The sequence below is a fragment of the Podarcis vaucheri genome, assembly GCF_965113315.1.
Source record: "Podarcis vaucheri genome assembly, chromosome: 11".
NCBI classification, from domain to species: Eukaryota; Metazoa; Chordata; class Lepidosauria; order Squamata; family Lacertidae; genus Podarcis; species Podarcis vaucheri.
Window position 1 is genome coordinate 2,817,175 of NC_138749.1, and position 19,801 is coordinate 2,836,975.

General features: G+C 52.4%; 1 protein-coding gene across 1 annotated transcript in view; it reads right to left on the reverse strand.

Moving 5' to 3' along the window:
* Positions 1-19,801, reverse strand: part of ARID3C (AT-rich interaction domain 3C) — a 125,213-nt gene that overhangs the window by 27,583 nt on the left and 77,829 nt on the right. The window contains exon 3 of the mRNA XM_082242007.1: positions 287-359. Coding sequence (XP_082098133.1) covers positions 287-359 — 73 coding nt within the window. The remainder of the gene's footprint in view (positions 1-286; positions 360-19,801) is intronic.

A 19,801-nucleotide genomic window follows, 5' to 3' on the forward strand; every position in this document is an offset into this window, starting at 1 on the left:
AGAGCAATGGGGAGGCACTTGGTTCCCGTCAGCTGGGATGGGCTGAAAGTTCCCCTTTCGGCTGGGGAGGAAGCGTGATAATAGAATCACAGAACTGCCAGAGTTGGGACCCCCAAAGGCCATGTAGTCCAACCCAGGAATCTCAGCTAAAGTTGGCTATCCAGCCTCTCATTTAAAAACCACAATGATAGCAATATTATTATGTTGATGCAATGACGGTGCATTAGGGGCGGCCGTTAATTCCAGCTTCTCCCTTCTCCAGAACCCCGGAGAACGTCCGACTCACCTCTCTTTTGCATGAAGCCAAACAAATCGTCCAAGAACTCTTTGCGTTTGGGGTCGGTGTCCAGTTCGTAGAGCTGCAAATGGGGGAGAAAGGAAGGCAAGAGATTAGGGCAGGGCAGGAAAGGTTTTGGGCCCCATTCCCTAGAGGCCAGAGCCCCCACAAAGGTCAACAACAACAACAACTATTATTATTTATTATTTCTATTATTTATTATTTCCCATCATCTCGTCCTCTGTCGTCCCCTTCTCCTTGTGCCCTCCATCTTTCCCAACACCAGGGTCTTTTCCAGGGAGTCTTCTCTTCTCATGAGGTGGCCAAAGTCTTGGAGCCTCAGCTTCACAATCTGTCCTTCCAGTGAGCACTCAGGGCTGATTTCCTTCAGAATGGAGAGGTTTGATCTTCTTGCAGTCCATGGGACTCTCAAGAGTCTCCTCCAGCACCAGAATTCAAAAACTAGCCAGAGGTAATAATAATTTATTATTTATACCCCGCCCATCTGGCTGGGTTTCCCCATCCACTCTGGGTGGCTTCAAACAAAAGATTAAAAATACATTAAAATATCAGTCCTTAAAAACTTCCCTAAACTGGGCTGCCTTCAGATGTCTTCTCAAAGTCAGGTAGTTTATTTCCTTGACAGCTGATGGGAGGGTGTTCCACAGGGCGGGTGCCACCACAGAGAAGGCCCTCTGCCTGGTTCCCTGTAACCTCACTTTTCGCAGGGAGGGAACCGCCAGAAGGCCCTCGGAGCTGGACCTCAGTGTCTGGGTTGAACGTTGAACAAGAACAAGGAGAAGGACAATTAACAGCAGGTCTTCAGGGAATAGACGTGGGGAGGGGAAGAGATTTGCACTAACTTGAACCCCATTAGGTCTCCCCCAAAATGCACTGTGGACTCCAGGACATCATTTATTTCCCACCTTTTCCTCCAAGGAGGTCTGTGCGTGGTTTTGCTCTTCCTCCTCACTGAACCCCCACAACAGCCCTGTGAGGTAGGGCAGGTTGAGACGCAGTGACTGGCCCCCAAAGTCACACGCAGTGAGCTTCACGGCCGAGTGGGGATTCGAACCCAGGTCTCCCAGGTCCTCCTCTGGCACTCTAACCACTATGCCACAGCAGCTCTCTTATGACGAAGCTCTGGCCCCCTGTGCCCATCGTGCAAATTCAAATTGTTGCTTTATTGCCTCAATTTGATCCCCTCCCCCTCTTTCCTCTTTCCTTTCTCCTTCTGTGTTGGAACTCCTATTTGGGGACTTCCCTGGCTTTTTCTTGGTCCACGTAGGACCAGTCTGGATAGTTGGCCTTGGTGAAGACTTGACGTTTTCATCCCCCAAAAAGTTTTTGATTGAGTTTCCACTGAAATGAGGCTGCATTTTAATGTTTCAGTGTTGTATTTTAATCTTGTTTTTAAGCTGTATTTCAATCAATTGTTTTTATATTTGGTGTTAGCCGCCCTGAGCCCGGTCTTGGCGGGAGAGGGCGGGGTATAAATAAAAAAAAATATTATTATTATTATTATTATTATTCTGCCCTACAATCGCCACAACCACCACCCTGTAAGGTAGACCTGGCCAAAAAGCAGGGACTGGCCCCCCAAGGTTACATCCAGCAAGCTTCACAGCCAAGTGGAGATTTGAACCCTGGTCTCCAAGGTGTGACACCCTAACCACAACACAACGCTGCCTCCCTTTGTGGATGAACCAGGAGAAGATGCTGCAAGTCCTACTCTTCCCATTTGCAGGTCCTCCCCTTCCTCCGAGAGCAGGGGGTGGGAATCTGCACCCCACAAAAGCCGATTTGCGGGGACAGCTTGTGCTTCTGCCACCAAATGGGTACCTAATTTCTCCCACCCACACCAGAAGGTGGTGAGAGCCAAAAGGGCCCTCTTTGCAACCAGAGAAGAGGCCGAGAGCCGAGAGCCGTCCTCCCCCAAGGGAGCCATCGCCACCCCTCTTGGTCTTCCGCAGCGGCGACCTTTGACCTTTGCGCGGGTGGAAGAAATAAATATTTGATGGTGCTCGGGCGATCGCTGTTGAGCCTTCCTTGACACCTGTAGGGACTGCCTCCATCTCCCTGGCCCCCTCCTCCCTTACATCAGGGCAATTAGCAGGATGGGGGCAGCCCCCTACTGACCTCTGACCTCTATTATCCGGGCTCCAGCAGAGTGAAATTGATGGGGAGGGGAGGGGGGCCGCTGCGCTGAGTACCTGTTCCTTCTTCCCGCAATGAAATCCGGCGACGTTCTGATTCCAGACTAGAGACTCGGTAGCTTTTTTAAAATGTTGCCTTTCCCCCCCCCACCCTTAAATATTCCAGAAACAATCGTTCTTTTGATCGCATGTGCAAACACGGGCATCAAAACTGACCGCTGCCAGGATAAGGCTTTAAAAAGAATTGTTTTCTGCATGTACAGTTTAGTGGTTTTGTAGCCACAAACTGAAGCGGCTGTGATGCGATGTGGCAGTGATCACAACACCCTCTGCAACTGAAACAGGTGAGCCCAGATGTTTAGCAGCTGGAGAAGCCCACGTTTCGTTTTTAAACCGATGCCATGTTTCTAGTCCTTAAGACTGCAAATGGAGCCTAGGAAATGTGTGGGCTGTGCCCGAGGATCCGGGGAGAGAAAGCGAAGTAAATTATGGAAAGGAAGTAAGAATTTTCTGGATCTACATAACATCCACATTAAAAACAAGATTGAGGCTTTGGGAACATAGAATTTGAGTGGACGTGGAACAGGAACCCTCTCCCCCCCCCCCATTTTCAAATGAGAAACTGGGTTCTGGTTATATGATTCTCTACACCTCAGATACCTTCTCTCTAAACAGATCTGCCTTGTGATTACTGGGTAGGCAAAGTGCACAGATGCCCAGCTCAGCAACATCCATTTGCCCGACATTCCCACATGGATTTGCACCCTACCCTTATGTGGAGGGTGGGGCCACACTGCTGGGAGCTTGTCTTGGGGGAGCATCTCTCTGGGTGCCCCCAAAAAGCACCAATTACCTTCTCGCTGCGAGAAGCCAGGTTACAGGGAACCAGGCAGAGGGCCTTCTCGGTAGTGGCCCCCGCCCTGTGGAACGCCCTCCCACCAGATGTCAAAGAGAAAAACAACTACCAGACTTTTGGAAGACTTCTGAAGGCAGCCTGTTTAGGGAAGCTTTTAATGTTTGATGTATTATGGTATTTTAATATTTTGTTGGAAGCTGCCCAGAGTGGATGGGGAAACCCAGCCAGATGGGAGGGGTATAAATAATAAATTATTATTATTATTACCTCTGGCTAGTTTTTGAATTCTGGTGCTGGAGGAGACTCTTGAGAGTCCCATGGACTGCAAGAAGATCAAACCTCTCCATTCTGAAGGAAATCAGCCCTGAGTGCTCACTGGAAGGACAGATCCTGAAGCTGAGGCTCCAATACTTTGGCCACCTCATGAGAAGAGAGGACTCCCTGGAAAAGACCCTGATGTTGGGAAAGATGGAGGGCACAAGGAGAAGGGGACGAAAGAGGACGAGACGGTTGGACAGTGTTCTCAAAGCTACGAACATGAGTTTGACCAAACTGCGGGAGGCAGTGGAAGACAGGAGTGCTTGGTGTGCTTTGGTCCATGGGGTCACGAAAAGCCAGACATGACTAAACGACTAAACAACAACACTGGCTAGTTGCCACAGCACCTCTTTGTGCACCTGTGCACCCCATCTGGTTCTCCAAGGCCACTTTGCCCAGTCCCAGTCATAACCCCCAGCCCTTTCCCCATCAATTCTGCTCCACATGTCCTCTGGCCAGAAGTTATAGTGTGACCTACTGTCAGGGGTTCAGAAGCAGAGACGCAGAGAAGGGTGGAAACAGAGAGCGAGGGGGAGGAAGCCGAAGGGAGAATGAGTGATGATGACGACCCGAGATCTCCAAGCCTAAGCAGTGAGTCAGAGGACTCCCAAAAGGGAGCCCCAGTGAGCAGAGCAAGGGGGGGATCCGGGGGGACACCCCAGGAGGAAGGGAACAGAGGAGATTCAGAGAGCAGCAGCTGGAAGTCGGGACCCACGCTCAAGACTGAGAGCAGCAGGGAGGAAGGCAGCCAGGCATCGGGTTCCGGAGGCCGACAGCAGGAGGGAGGGCACGAGTCAGGGGTGGTCACGCCCTCCTCAGAGAGCGAGGCAACGGTCAAGAGGAAAGTAGAGAGTTGGGCGCGCGCGCCAAGTTCAAATGCAGCGGAAGCTGGAGCAGTAAGCAGCCCGGAGAGTGAGCCAGGTCCCAAAGCCCGCCGAAAGGAAGCGGAAGGATCAGGGGGGTCAGCGTCAGAGGAGAGTAGAAGGGAGGAGTCCCAGGGGGGCAGAAGGACCCAGAGACGTAGGGAGAGGCGAAGGAGGTGGAGCAAGGCTAGGGTATTAAGCTGGTGTGCAAGAGGCGGGGACTCAGATGGGTCTTCGCCGACCTAGGGCAGAAGGTGTAGAGCTGCACGCTGCAGTTCGGAAATGAAACCTGTAACTCAATAAAGACTCTTTTAAAGTGGACGCTGTGTGGCGTGGTCCTATGTGAGCTGGGACCTGGTAGCAGCTCTGACAGTAAGACCCATCTCATCAAAGCTTCAGAAACCTGAAACCTCGCAGCGGGAGCAGAAGCCGCTAGGGGAGGAAGAGGGGTGTCTGTAAGCAAGCTCACAAAGGTTAGCAAGATGACGGAAGAACAGAGGATCTCCGCGCTGCAAGAGGCAGTGACCCAGTTGTCCTCAGAGGTATTGGCTTCCAAGAAACGGGAGGAGGAGACTACAGCCGCCTACAGAGACCTACACGCCAGGTTTGAAATGCTTGTTAAGCAAGGGCAACCGGGACCCAGACCGGAGGGCGTGGGATTGGCACGGAGAGCAGGAGGGCTTGTGGCTCACTTCGATGGGACTTTGCAACAGTACCCTAATTTTAGAGCAGACGTAATGTGCGCACTGCAACTGCTGGCAAAAGACTTTAGAGATGAGGAAGAGAAGGTGGGGTTCATATTGTCCCATTTGCATGGGGATGCCAAAGCCTGGCTGCGCAATTTGTGGAGGGATAAAGATCCGGCGCTTCAGAATGCAGATGCCTTTATCAAAGCGATGGATGCGTGTTTTTTGTCTACTATTGATGTGGATCTTGCCAGACGGGAGATTCATGGACTAAAACAAGGGAGGGCGAGCGTCCGGCAGTATCACGCCCGATTTTTTGCGCTGGTCAGTGCTTTAGAATGGGATCGGGATTCGCCCCCTGTCAGAGACCTCTTCTGGGAGGGTCTAAGTTCTGCGGTTAAGGATGAAATTGCAAGGGGGGAGAGGCCCCGAAGCACGCAGGAGGTGGTCCAAAGGGCGCTGACTGTGGGGGTGAGGCTGGAAGAACGTCCATGGTGCAGAGATGAAGGACGTGGAGGGCGCGAAGCAGCGAGAAGTTTCTCTTTCGTTCCGAGGGAAGCAGCGCGTGCGCAATCCACACCTCCGCCAGGAGGGGGAGGGGAACCGATGGAGGTTGGAGGTGCAAGGGCTCAGTCAGCAGCCAGAGCCCTAGCACCGGCAGCAGTGAAAGCGAAGCCTCCTAGAGGGAACAGGAAGTGTTACATCTGCGAGGATCCAGGCCATTTGGCGAAGGAGTGTCCCCGGAGGCTCCACAAGCACACTGCAGCCTCAGCAATGGTGACTGCAGCAACGCAGCAAGGAGAACCACAGCAGGGAAACGACAATGTCTGGCTGGAGACGGAGGCACTGGGGCCCAGCCAGACGCATCTGTGAAGCAGCCCCCAGCGATATTGCAACCCACGGATCCCCTCCCACCCAAACCAGTGGTGCAGCTCACAGCGTCTCTCCAGATACCCAACGGCGTCACTATCGAAGTGCCGCTTTCTGTGGATTCTGGAAGCAACGCAGACTTTATAGCGCAGAGCTTTGTGGAGCAGCACGCTATACAGCTATTGCCTGCCACTCTGCCCCTGCAAGTCGTCACAGTGGATGGCAGAGAGTTGCTAGGGGGGCAGGTGGTGAAGCAGACGCCACCAATGGTGATGCGCCTTGGCAACCACAGGGAAGTCATCAGTTTTAATGTCACCCAACTGTCGGACACGCCCATTGTGTTGGGCATGAGTTGGCTGGACAGGCACAGTCCGACACTGGCTTGGTACCAGAGACAACTGATCTTCGGCTCCTCTTATTGCGCAGAACACTGCATCCTGCCCCGACGGGAGGGAGAGGAGGAGGAATCACAACTGCAGTTGGGAACGTTGCAAGCGGTCCCCCACAAATACGCGAACTTTTTGGAGGTCTTCTGCGAGAAGGAGGCGGACAAGCTACCCCCTCACCGGCCATATGACTGCAAGATTGACCTCCTACCGGGGGCGACGCTGCCGAAGGGGCGGCTATACTCCATGTCTGAAGATGAAATGCAGGAACTCAAACAGTTCATCAAGCATAACCTGGAGCGTGGCTTCATCAGAGAGTCCAAGGCAGTGGGGGGCAGTCCCGTTTTCTTCGTGAAAAAGAAAGACACGCCCCAAAAAAGACTCGTTGTGGACTACCGCCTTTTGAACCAGATGACCAAACCGTCTGATTACCCCATGCCCAGGATTGACGACCTCCTCGCGACGGTGCGCAAGGGACGCGTGTTCACCAAGTTGGACCTACGAGGGGCGTACAATCTCATCCGCATGCGGGAGGGCGATGAGTGGAAGACGGCCATGTTCACACCGCTGGGCACCTACGAGTACAGGGTTATGCCCTTTGGATTACAAAATGGCTCTCACTGTTTTCAAGCTTTTATGCATCACGTGTTGGAGGGACTCCTCTACAAGACATGCGTCTGCTTCCTGGATGACATCCTGATTTTCTCGGACTCGCAGCAAGCTCACGACCGAGACGTGAGGGAGGTACTCAGCAGGTTGCAACAACATAGACTGTACGCCAAGCTGGAGAAGTGCCAGTTCGACACGAAGGAGGTGGATTTCCTGGGATACAAGTTGTCGGACAAGGGGATAGCCATGGACAGCACCAAGGTTCGTGCGGTATTGGATTGGAAGAGCCCGCGCAACCGGAAGGAGGTCCAGCGGTTTGTCGGCTTCGCCAACTTCTATCGCAAGTTTATCAAGGGGTTCGCGATGCAGACGGCAGCAATTACGGACACGCTCAGCTCCAAAAAGAAGAAATTCATCTGGACGGAGCAGGCGGAGCAGTCTTTTCAAGCGCTCAAGCGTCTCTTCGCATCGGAGAAGCAACTGCTGCATATCGACCCCAGTAAACCGTTGAGGGTAGAGACAGACGCGTCAGACAGAGCCGTGGGAGCTGTTCTGCTGCAGCGAGACCCGCAGGGGGTGTGGCGGCCGGGAGCGTTCTACTCCAGAAAGCTCAGCAAGTCGGAGCAGAACTACACCATCTGGGACAGGGAGTTGCTAGCCATTCATGCAGCTTTCAAGGCGTGGAGGCACTTCCTAATCGGCGCCAAGCACACGGTGCAGGTCTGCACGGATCACAAGAATCTGGAGCACTGGCGCACGGCTCAGTTCCTGAACCAGAGGCAGATACGTTGGGCGGAGTTCTTTGCTGACTTCAATTTCCGAATAGAGTACGTCCCAGGCGACACCAACGTCATGGCGGATGCACTGTCCCGCAAACCGCAATACCTCGAAGAGGCGAAGCCAGCGGCAGCCATGCACATCTTCGCGCCAACAGCGTGGGCGTGTGCCTCAGCTACAGTAGACCTGGATGCGGTGCGACGGGCATTGCGGGACGACTCATTCGCACAAGACAAGATGGCGGAACTGCTCAGAGGCACGGCTACCACGGACGAGTTCCAGGTGCGGGACGGCTTGCTCCTACGCAAAGGGGCTGTCTATGTACCAGGAGACGACCTTCGCGCCAAGGTACTGCAACAGTTGCACGACGCACCCACGGCCGGTCACTTTGGCACAGAGAAAACGATGGAATTAGTCGCGAGAGACTTCTGGTGGCCCAGGCTGAGAGGGGAGGTCGCGGACTACGTCGCGAGGTGCGACACCTGCCAGAGGGCCAAGCCGGTACACAGACCACCGGCGGGACTGTTAGAACCGCTGCAAACGCCGTTTGAACCGTGGGAGAGGGTGGCCCTGGACTTTGTGACGGATTTACCCAGCTCGAGAGGCAAGACAGCTGTGCTAGTGGTGGTGGACTTGTTCACCAAGATGGCACATTTCATTCCGTGTGCGAAGGTGGCCACGGCGGAACAAACCGCCAAACTGTTCATAGATCACGTGTTCAAAGTGCATGGCCTGCCACGGTCTATCCTGTCCGACCGCGGACGCCAGTTCATCTCGTCTTTCTGGCAGAAGCTGATGGGTTTTCTAAATGTCAAGGTCAATCTGGCATCAGCAAGACACCCGCAGACCAACGGGCAAGCAGAGAGGGTCAATGCCATCATGCAGCAGTACCTGAGATGCTATGCCAATCAACAGCCTGCGACGTGGGTGGATTACCTGCCGCTAGCCGAGTTCGCTTACAACAACACGAAGCACGTGTCCACAGGAGTGACGCCGTTCTTTGCCAACAATGGGAGGCATCCCAGAACCTTCCCGGGACTGGAGAGAGTGGGGGAAGGAGAACCACAGACGGCGGACGCGTTCGCGTCAGAGCTGCAGGCGGTCCACGATCAACTCAGACGGCAGCTGGAGCTAGCTAAGCACGCCTACAAGGTGCAAGCTGACAAGCACAGGCGGGTTGGCGAAGTGATCCAAGTGGGAGACTGGGTCTGGTTGGCAGCCCACGCAGTGCCGACCAGGTCACTTGCCAAGAAGAAGTTGGGGCACAAGCAGATCGGTCCGTACCAAGTCGAAGCGCAGATCAACCCGGTAGCCTTCCGACTGGCGCTGCCGGAGGGTTCCAGAATGCATCCGGTGTTCCACAGGTCGGTGCTCACTCCCTACAAGGCACCTCACAGGTTCCAGGAGCCAGGGACGGCGCCAAGTCCGCTCCGGGAACGGACGGAGACGCGGGGGGTGAAGCACCAGGACCACATCAACGAGGTCACGGAGATTTTGGACTCCAGATGGGGGGAGGAGGGAGTCGAATACCTCTTAGCCAGAGAGGGCACCCGGGCCAGCGCCAATAGCTGGGTACCAGACTACGCTTTGGAGGAACCCCTGCTCAAGGACGAGTTTCATGCCCTCTTCCCACACAAACCCATGCCAGCGAGCTTCTTCGACGACTGGTTGTTCACACCCACACTTTCTTCCAGCACGTTCCATGGATTCGACTCAGAAGGGGAACCCGCACGGAGCACCCGTTCCCCAGAAGGTTCACCGGCAGGTTCGGCATCAGGCAACTCGTATTGGTGGGACGATCGACCAGAGGAGCAATGGCGCAGGAAGTGGCTGGAGATGCCAGGTCGAGCGACCGACGCAGAGACTGACATGGACGTGTTCGGGGAGGACCTCGGGTTCGAGCACGGCGGTACAGAGATGGAAGAGCAACAAGTCAACGTCGACGACCGCGAGGGGGAAGACTCGGAGGTCTTCAGTTGGCGGCCACCCACGGGGAGCGACCTGTATCCAGCATTCCCTCCCATGATGATGGAGCACCCAGCACCCACACCTGACAGCGGGGAGGGGGGAAGGGGGGGCTTCGAGGGGGGGATGGATGTCAGGGGTTCAGAAGCAGAGACGCAGAGAAGGGTGGAAACAGAGAGCGAGGGGGAGGAAGCCGAAGGGAGAATGAGTGATGATGACGACCCGAGATCTCCAAGCCTAAGCAGTGAGTCAGAGGACTCCCAAAAGGGAGCCCCAGTGAGCAGAGCAAGGGGGGGATCCGGGGGGACACCCCAGGAGGAAGGGAACAGAGGAGATTCAGAGAGCAGCAGCTGGAAGTCGGGACCCACGCTCAAGACTGAGAGCAGCAGGGAGGAAGGCAGCCAGGCATCGGGTTCCGGAGGCCGACAGCAGGAGGGAGGGCACGAGTCAGGGGTGGTCACGCCCTCCTCAGAGAGCGAGGCAACGGTCAAGAGGAAAGTAGAGAGTTGGGCGCGCGCGCCAAGTTCAAATGCAGCGGAAGCTGGAGCAGTAAGCAGCCCGGAGAGTGAGCCAGGTCCCAAAGCCCGCCGAAAGGAAGCGGAAGGATCAGGGGGGTCAGCGTCAGAGGAGAGTAGAAGGGAGGAGTCCCAGGGGGGCAGAAGGACCCAGAGACGTAGGGAGAGGCGAAGGAGGTGGAGCAAGGCTAGGGTATTAAGCTGGTGTGCAAGAGGCGGGGACTCAGATGGGTCTTCGCCGACCTAGGGCAGAAGGTGTAGAGCTGCACGCTGCAGTTCGGAAATGAAACCTGTAACTCAATAAAGACTCTTTTAAAGTGGACGCTGTGTGGCGTGGTCCTATGTGAGCTGGGACCTGGTAGCAGCTCTGACACCTACGTACACCATTAGCACATGGGCCTGAATCCAGGAGGTGATTCTGATATTCCTAAACAGCAAAGTAAGGCGCAGTGGGGAGGGAGACCTTAGGAATCTTCCCCAAAGCGAAGGGGAAAACCCTTTGCTCAGCCAAGAATGTCCTGCTAGGCGATGGGCACTCATCGCAAGTCCAGGCTGGCACGACTCCTCTCCTGGCCCGGACCTTTGAAACTGCCACATTCCCAAGCTCCAAGGAAAACGGCCAAGAGGGGCAGCCGCTCCGGTAACTGAGCACATCCCATTAGATCAGAATCTGCGGCCTGTCACACAGCGGCTTGGCACGCCTCGCGGAGAACGGGCACCATGCCAGCTGGAGAAGGGCCATCTGCACAGATTGCTGCTTCATGATTAACCCTCGAACTACCCAGCTGTCTGGAGGCTTAAACCTTTGCACGGTCCTGTACAGTGGTACCTCAGGTTACATACACTTCAAGTTACATACGCTTCAGATTACAGACTCCGCTAACCCAGAAATAGTGCTTCAGGTTAAGAACTTTGCTTCAGGATGAGAACAGAAATCGTGCTCCGGTGGCGTGGCAGCAGCAGGAGGCCCCATTAGCTAAAGTGGTGCTTCAGGTTAAGAACAGTTTCAGGTTAAGAACAGACCTCCGGAACGAATTAACTACTTAACCCAAGGTATCACTGTATATCTGAAGGAGTGTCTCCACCTCCATCGTTCTGCCTGGACACTGAGGTCCAGCTCTGAGGGCCTTCTGGCGGTTCCCTCGATGCAAGAAGCCAAGTTACAGGGAAGCAGGCAGAGGGCCTTGTCGGTGGTGGCACCCGCCCTGTGGAACGCCCTCCCACCAGATGTCAAAGAGAAGAACAACTACTTGACATTCAGGAGACATCTGAAGGCAGCCCTGTTTAGGGAAATTTTTAATGTTTAATAGGTTATTGTATTTTAGTGTTTTGTTGGAAGCCGCCCAGAGTGGCTGGGGAAGCCCAGCCAGATGAGCGTGGTATAAATAAGAAATAATTATTATTATATTATTGCACTGCAAACCACCTCCCCCAAGAACCGAGAACAGCTCCCATGGCTATCCATAACGCTACATATGGCGTCATCTCCCCTCTCCGATTCCGTGGCCGACTCTGGCTTCAGCCTGCTGCTCTGGGTTTCGAGACCTCCCTGGGCTAGAGGGCGTACAGGAGCCAGCCAGCCTCTTCTGCCAGCCTAGCTGCTCACACTGGGAGGCAGCCGCCAACTCTCCTGCCCTCCCATTCTTGGCTTCCTCCCAAGATCAGCCCCCTCTGTCCTCCCGGACAATGCAGATTGCGACACCGTCAATCCATGGCCCCTGTTCAGATAAGCGCACTTTCAGCTTCTGCCTTCTGGAAGAAGGTCCAGGGTTATAAAGACTAGGACTAGCCGCCTGAGAAACGGTTTCTATCCAAATGTGATTTTGGTTTTAAACGCAGCGTAAGGTAGTCTCTAGGGACGCGCGTGGCACTGTGGGTTAAACCACAGAGCCTAGGGCTTGCCAATCAGTAGGTCGGCGCTTCAAATCCCCGCGACGGGGTGAGCTCCCGTTGCTCGGTCCCTGCTCCTGCCAACCTAGCAGTTTGAAAGCACGTCAAAGTGCAAGTAGATAAATAGGCACCCCTCCAGCGGGAAGGTAAACAGCGTTTCCATGCACTGCTCTGGTTCGCCAGAAGTGGCTTAGTCATGCTGGCCACATGACCTGGAAGCTGCACGCCTGCTCCCTTGGCCATTAAAGTGAGATGAGCGCCGCAACCCCACAGTCGGCCACAACTGCACCTAATGGTCAGGGGTCCCTTTACCTTTAAGGTAGTCTCTATGGGAGCATATTGTATTTAATTATGGGGTATCAGAGTTTTTAGGGGGCTAACCAGGCTGGGATAGAAGGCTTGTGGGTTTTTGAATGTCTGATGTAGATTTTTTCAATTTCATTGTTCTGCATGGGACAATAACAATAAAGATTATCGTATCGTAAGCATTGAGCTGGCAGCTGCCCCAGCCGACGTGCTTAGAGCCTGCTTGGCCACAGCTCCGTTGCAATCCTTCCGCTGGCACAGCGGCCTCCCCGGTGCAATTTGTAGCGTGGCCAGGGAAAATAGGACTAGCATTTTGCAGCATGTGGCCAGGTATCCGGAAGTGGGCAGGGAAGGTCTTGGCATGTCCTGCGCGACGGCTGCATTCACAGGCAGCATGCACAAAAGAAAGGGATTCTGCGATTCCTGAATTGCAGGGGGCTGGACTAAAGGACCTTTGGAGATCCCTTCGAACTCTACTATTCCAGGAAGGAAAAAGGAAAGAAGAGGTGAGCTTCTGGGTTGCAGACTCAGCAACCCGCCCACCCACAAATGAGGTTCTAGGGAAGATTTGCAAGGCCCAGCACTAAGAGTCTATCTAGACTGGTACTGTCCACTCTGACTGGCAGCAGCCCTCTAGGATCCCAGCCCTACCTACACGTGGTTCTCCCACTTAATCTCCGCAACACCCCTGTGAGGTAGCTTAGGCTGAGAGGCAGGGACTGGCTCCTAAGGTCTCACCCTGTGAGCTTCAGGGCCAGGTGGCGATTCAAACCCTCATCTCCCAGGTCCTGGTCCAACACACTAACCACTACACCGCACTGCCTGTCAAGGTTCTGCTTTCGGGTTTCCCACAGGCATTAGGCTGGCAACTGTGAGAACAGGATGCTGAAGTAGAAGGGGCTATTTTGGCTTGATCCATCCACAGGACTCTTGACTTGTGCTCCTAGATTATTTTATTATTTACTTATTTGTTCAGAAAGACTATATACATTTAATTTTGAAAGACACCCTCAAAGCAGTTTACGTTAAGATGAAACAAGAAAACAAGAAGAAGAAAAATTACAGCACTTTAAGACAAGCAAAAAAAGTTAAAACACTAAAAGCCGATTAAAATTCACAGTAGTTTTCTAAGCATCTGGGCAGACTCAGCTAAACAAGGGTGCTTTTAGCAAGCGGTGAAGTGAAGTGGCCTGCCTGGTGTCAAGTAGCAGGGAGTTCCAAAGGGTAGCCGCTGGCACACTAAACCACTGAGTTCTTATAAATACAGAACGGGTATAACGTGACCCCTATTGTAATGCAAGTTTTGCTGATCAAAGTGGTTGCGTGCACACATCTTGTAGGCAAACTGGCCCCAAGTTGTTAAAGGCCTTATTACCTGTCTTTAGGCAAAAATATTCCACCTTTGGCCATTAAAGAATCCACGGCCTGTTAAAGCTTGTTGGAGGCCACTGTTGATATTATGATTATTTTACCATTATGTTCTCTGCTACTACACTTTTTATTATGTTTTTATGATTGGTGCTCTGCGACGTGTTTTTAACGTCGGGATCTTTGGATAAAGGGCAGCATTCAAGTCGAAGAAATAATAATAATAAATAATACTATACTAATGGCAACACCAGGTGTGGTCGCAGACGGGCAAACAGTTCAGACCTCTGAGCACAGGGGTGATGCGTTGACAAGGCCTGACTCCCGTCAGCAATCGGGCTGCAGCATTCTGTGCCAACCGCAGCGTCTGGATCGAGCACATTGCAGGAGGAACCAGCTATGGCAGCCAGGCTTCTCTGGTTGCACCTATTGTACCTGTTGCATTTGGTAAAAGCCACTTCAAACCACGGAGGCTAACCAATGTGCCGGGAGGCCAGCCAGCTCCCTCCCTCTTCGGCCTGGATGGGATCCAGCCGCAAGGGAAAGCCGCTTCGCCAATTCCAGGCGATTACATAATCCGGGGTCAACTGCAGCACGAGCCCATCAGACGCTTGCACGATGACAAACCCCCCCCCAAAAAAAAACCCTGGTTTTGCGGACTCTGCACCCAGGAGAAGGCGAGGGGAGGGAGGGGGCGCCGAACTGCCCAGATAAAAGCAGAACCTGTAACTTCCCTCATGGCGTTGCTGATTCCCGGCACTCTGCCCAATATTAGATATGCTGACGGGCCGTTTTGAGGCCCCCACCACCACCACCACAAAACCACACACACTCTCAGCCACAGAAACCCCTACAGAGTTTCCTCAGAGGCTGATTAGAGAGGATATTTAGTCGCTAAATCATCCGCCCGATAAAAGGCATCAATCAACAGGCGGAACCAAAACGATGGCCCTTCGAAGGATGGTGTTAATTCACAAATGAGAGGTGCAAGTGTTTGTAAAAGGAGACCCGTCTGAAGCGCTTTCTCCACCGTCCCATTTGGCAGCGGGAAACCACACCAGAATTGAAAGAGGGTCTACTAATAAAGAAAACCGGTGCATTCCTAAATTCACCACGGAGTGTCACAATGTGCTGTGGCTCAGCCAAATGGGCTTCCGGCCAATTGATCAAAATGGATTGTTGTTTATTCACCTGACCATTCAACTGGTGAAAGCTTCTGGTCCAATTTCATAGAATCACAGAACTGGAGAGTTGGAAGGGCACCCAGGGGCCATCCAGCCCAACCCCCGGCTGCATCACACTTGACTCATGTTAAGCTTGTGGTCTACTGTTTAGTCGTTTAGTTGTGTCCGACTCTTCACGACCCCATGGACCAGAGCACGCCAGGCACTCCTGTCTTCCACTGCCTCCCGCTGTTTGGTCAAACTCATGCTGGTAGCTTCGAGAACACTGTCCCACCATCTCGTTCTCTGTCTGTCGTCCCCTTCTCCTTGTGCCCTCCATCTTTCCCAACATCAGGGTCTTTTCCAGGGAGTCTTCTCCTCTCAGGAGGTGGCCAAAGTCTTGGAGCCTCAGCTTCAGGATCTGTCCTTCCAGTGAGCACTCAGGGCTGATTTCCTTCAGAATGGAGAGGTTTGATCTTCTTGCAGTCCATGGGACTCTCAAGAGTCTCCTCCAGCACCAGAATTCAAAAGCATCCATTCTTCTGCAATCAGCCTTCCTTATGGTCCAGCTCTCACTTCCATACATCACGACTGGGGGAAACCATAGCTTGAACTATAAGGACCTTTGTTGGCAAGGTGATGTCTCTGCTTTTTAGGATGCTGTCTAGGTTTGTCATTGCTTTTCTCCCAAGAAGCAGGCATCTTTTAATTTCATGACTGCTGTCACCATCTGCAGTGATCATGGAGCCCAAGAAAGTCAAATCTCTCACTGCCTCCATTTCTTCTCCTTCTATTTGCCAGGAGGTGATGGGACCAGATGTCATGATCTTTGTTTTTTTGATGTTGAGCTTCAGACCATATTTTGCGCTCTCCTCTTTCACCCTCATTAAAAGGTTATTTAATGCCTCCTCACTTTCTACCATCAATGAGGTGTCACCTGCATATCTGAGGTTGATATTTCTTCCGGCGATCTTAATTCCGGCTAGGGATTCATCCAGCCCAGCCTTTCGCATGATGAATTCTGCATATAAGTTAAATAAGCAGGGAGACAATATACAGCCTTGCCGTACTCCTTTCCCAATTTTGAACCAATCAGTTGTTCCATATCCAGTTCTAACTGTAGCTTCTTGTCCCACACAGAGATTTCTCAGGAGACAGATGAGGTGATCAGGCACTCCCATTTCTTTAAGAACTTGCCATAGTTTGCTGTGGTCGACACAGTCAAAGGCTTTTGCATAGTCAATGAAGCAGAAGTAGATGTCTTTCTGGAACTCTCTAGCTTTCTCCATAATCCAGCGCATGTTTGCAATTTGGTCTCTGGTTCCTTTCCCCCTTCAAAATCCAGCTTGCACTTCTGGGAGTTCTCGGTCCGCATACTGCTTGAGCCTGCAGAATTTTAAGTATAATCTTGCTAGCGTGTGAAATGAGTGCAATTGTGCGGTAGTTGGAGCATTCTTTGGCACTGATCTTCTCCAATCCTCTGGCCACTGCTGAGTTTTCCAAACTTTCTGGCATATTGAGTGTAGCACCTTAACAGCATCATCTGTGTAGAGTCGTCTCTTTGTGGTCTACTAAGACCCCTCAAAGGGACCTAGGTAAAAGCCTGGAGGACAAAGTCTCAGGGACACATCCGTGGTGCCTTCATATCAGGATCCTGGGAGAGATCTTGCAGCTTGAAGGAGCCGCATGCTCTCTGCAGCATTGCAATGAACAATGAGTAAGAGGGTGCTGGATCAGGCCCAAGGACCTGCATTGTCCAGCATCCTGTTCTCACACGGGGCAACCAGATGGGGGAAAGTGGTGCCAGGCTGCATATTTCTAAATGCACAGGTGTCCCTTTGGGGTCTGGATGTGGCAGCCCTGCCAGGCTCTGTGCAAGGCAGGATCCGAGCCGAAGCACCTGTGAGGGCTGTTCACCTGGACCTCCGAGGCAGAGCGAGGCAGAGGCAACTGGATCAGTCTGGATTCCAGAAAGAGGGAGGGCGAGCGAGTGGAATCCTGCTCCTCAGCACAAACTTCATCAAACGACCCTGGATACAGATTAACTTCCCCGTTTGGCATTATTCAGTTATTGCTGCTTTGCATGCAGTTTTATCAGCTGGGAGGGGGCAGAGGAAATGCCCCAGAAAGCAGGACAAAGATGTGAAGACGCAGCACAGAAAAAAGAGGCTCAGGTTTGCAAGAGATTTGCCTGCATTGATTTTGAAGTGCAGGTGCACGTTGAGGAAGAATGACTGCAACTGAAATTGGAACGTGGCACGTCTCAACAGTAGGGGTTGCCATCCATGCCTTAAAATGAGCAGGAATACGGCACCAGGACAGAGGAATTATTGCAAAGCAGGTTGAAATAAAAAAACCCCGAGAGGTCTCCCAGAAACCAACATCACTGGGCCCGTATATAACTCCTTGAGAACTCCCATTTAATTTGTTGTCACCCACCCTGGGAGCTACTGGAGAAAGGAGGGCAATTAATTTAATATTAATATTATATCCCCGATATTGCCAATTGCAGCTGCCGAGTCTGAAAGTGTGTGGCTTTGTGGGTTCCTGATTCTTAGCTCAGATGTTATACCATAAAAAGGTAAAGGGACAACTGACCATTAGGTCCAGTCACAGAGGGAGCCGGCGTACAGCTTCCGGGTCCTGTGGCCAGCATGACTAAGCCGCTTCTGGCGAACCAGAGCAGCGCACGGAAACGCCGTTTACCTTCCCGCTGGAGCGGTACCTATTTATTTACTTGCACTTTGACGTACTTTCAGACTGCTAGGTGGGCAGGAGCAGGGACCGAGCAACGGGAGCTCACCCCGTTGTGGGGATTCGAACCGTTAACCTTCTGATCGGCAAGACCTAGGCTCTGTGGTTTAACCCACAGCGCCACCCATGTCCCATACATAGTATGCCATGCTAGGTCACTAGACTAGAGAGTTAAAGAAATGGGGTGCAGGTAGGATTTTTGCTTCCATTTGTTGGGAAGTGTGATAGGAAAGACAGAGCGTTCTCCACAACCCAAAGGATGAGCAAATCAAAAGATTCTTCTTAGATGTTTTTTGGGGGGAGAGATGCAGTTAAGTTCTGTCCTGGCAACCAGACAGATTTTCATCGGATTCTTAGGGAGATCGCGCCTACGATGCATGTTTGAAACTGCCAGAATTTCCCACCTCCCTCTGCTTTGGGGCCAAAGGCATCCAATTCATTTGGGGGTTCCTCGTATTATTAAACGCCTACAAATACCCTCTTGATTCTGTAACACAAGGCTGGGCTCACTTGCTGGAGCCATCTCTGCAGCTCTCGTTTCACCTACTCACATGGCTTGCCTTTCAGGGCCAACAGGGCGACTGTTGTCTAAGTGATGAGCAGACTTGGCCAAACCAGTGCCCTCCAGATGCTTTGGACTACAGCTCCCATCAGCCCCTTCCAGGGCAGCATCTGGCGGTTGCATGTTCTCCATCCGCGTCGGCGCTGCAGGGCCATTATGGTAACAACAGCAACAGCCGTTAACAAATGAGTTGTTTTCATATGCAATGACAGCAGCAAGAATATTAGGTAAAGGGACCCCTGACCGATAGGTCCAGTCGTGGCCGACTCTGGGGTTGCGGCGCTCATCTCGCTTTATTGGCCGAGGGAGCCGGCGTACAGCTTCCGATTCATGTGGCCAGCATGACTAAGCCGCTTCTGGCGAACCAGAGCAGCGCACGGAAATGCCGTTTACCTTCCCGCCGGAGCGGTACCTATTTATCTACTTGCACGTTGACGTGCTTTTGAACTGCTTGGTTGGCAGGAGCAGGGACCGAGCAACGGGAGCTCACCCCATCGCGGGGATTCAAACCGCCGACCTTCTGATTGGCAAGCCCTAGGCTCTGTGGTTTAACCCACAGCGCCACCCACGTCCCAACGGCAAGAATATTATTGGCACAAAAATGGAAGCAAGAAGAATTACCAACGAAAGAAGAATGGAGGGTGAAGTTGATGGACTATGCAGAATTAGACAAAATAACAGGAAGGATTCGAAACCGGCAGGATCGGAGATTCTTGGAAGACTGGAGCAAATATATGAACTATTTGAAGAGTAACGACCTTGACAGATTAGAAAACTGGGCCAAAACAAACAAGATGAATTTTAACAGGGAGAAATGTAAAGTATTGCACTTGGGCAAAAAAAATGAGAGGCACAAATACAAGATGGGTGACACCTGGCTTGAGAGCAGTACATGTGAAAAGGATCTAGGAGTCTTGGTTGACCACAAACTTGACATGAGCCAACAGTGTGACGCGGCAGCTAAAAAAGCCAATGCAATTCTGGGCCTCATCAATAGGAGTATAGCATCTAGATCAAGGGAAGTAATAGTGCCACTGTATTCTGCTCTGGTCAGACCTCACCTGGAGTACTGTGTCCAGTTCTGGGCACCACAATTCAAGAAGGACACTGACAAACTGGAACGTGTCCAGAGGAGGGCAACCAAAATGGTCAAAGGCCTGGAAACGATGCCTTATGAGGAACGGCTAAGGGAGCTGGGCATGTTTAGCCTGGAGAAGAGGAGGTTAAGGGGTGATATGATAGCCATGTTCAAATATATAAAAGGATGTCACATAGAGGAGGGAGAAAGGTTGTTTTCTGCTGCTCCAGAGAAGCGGACACGGAGCAATGGAGCCAAACTACAAGAAAGAAGATTCCACCTAAACATTAGGAAGAACTTCCTGACAGTAAGAGCTGTTCGACAGTGGAATTTGCTGCCAAGGAGTGTGGTGGAGTCTCCTCCTTTGGAGGTCTTTAAGCAGAGGCTTGACAACCATATGTC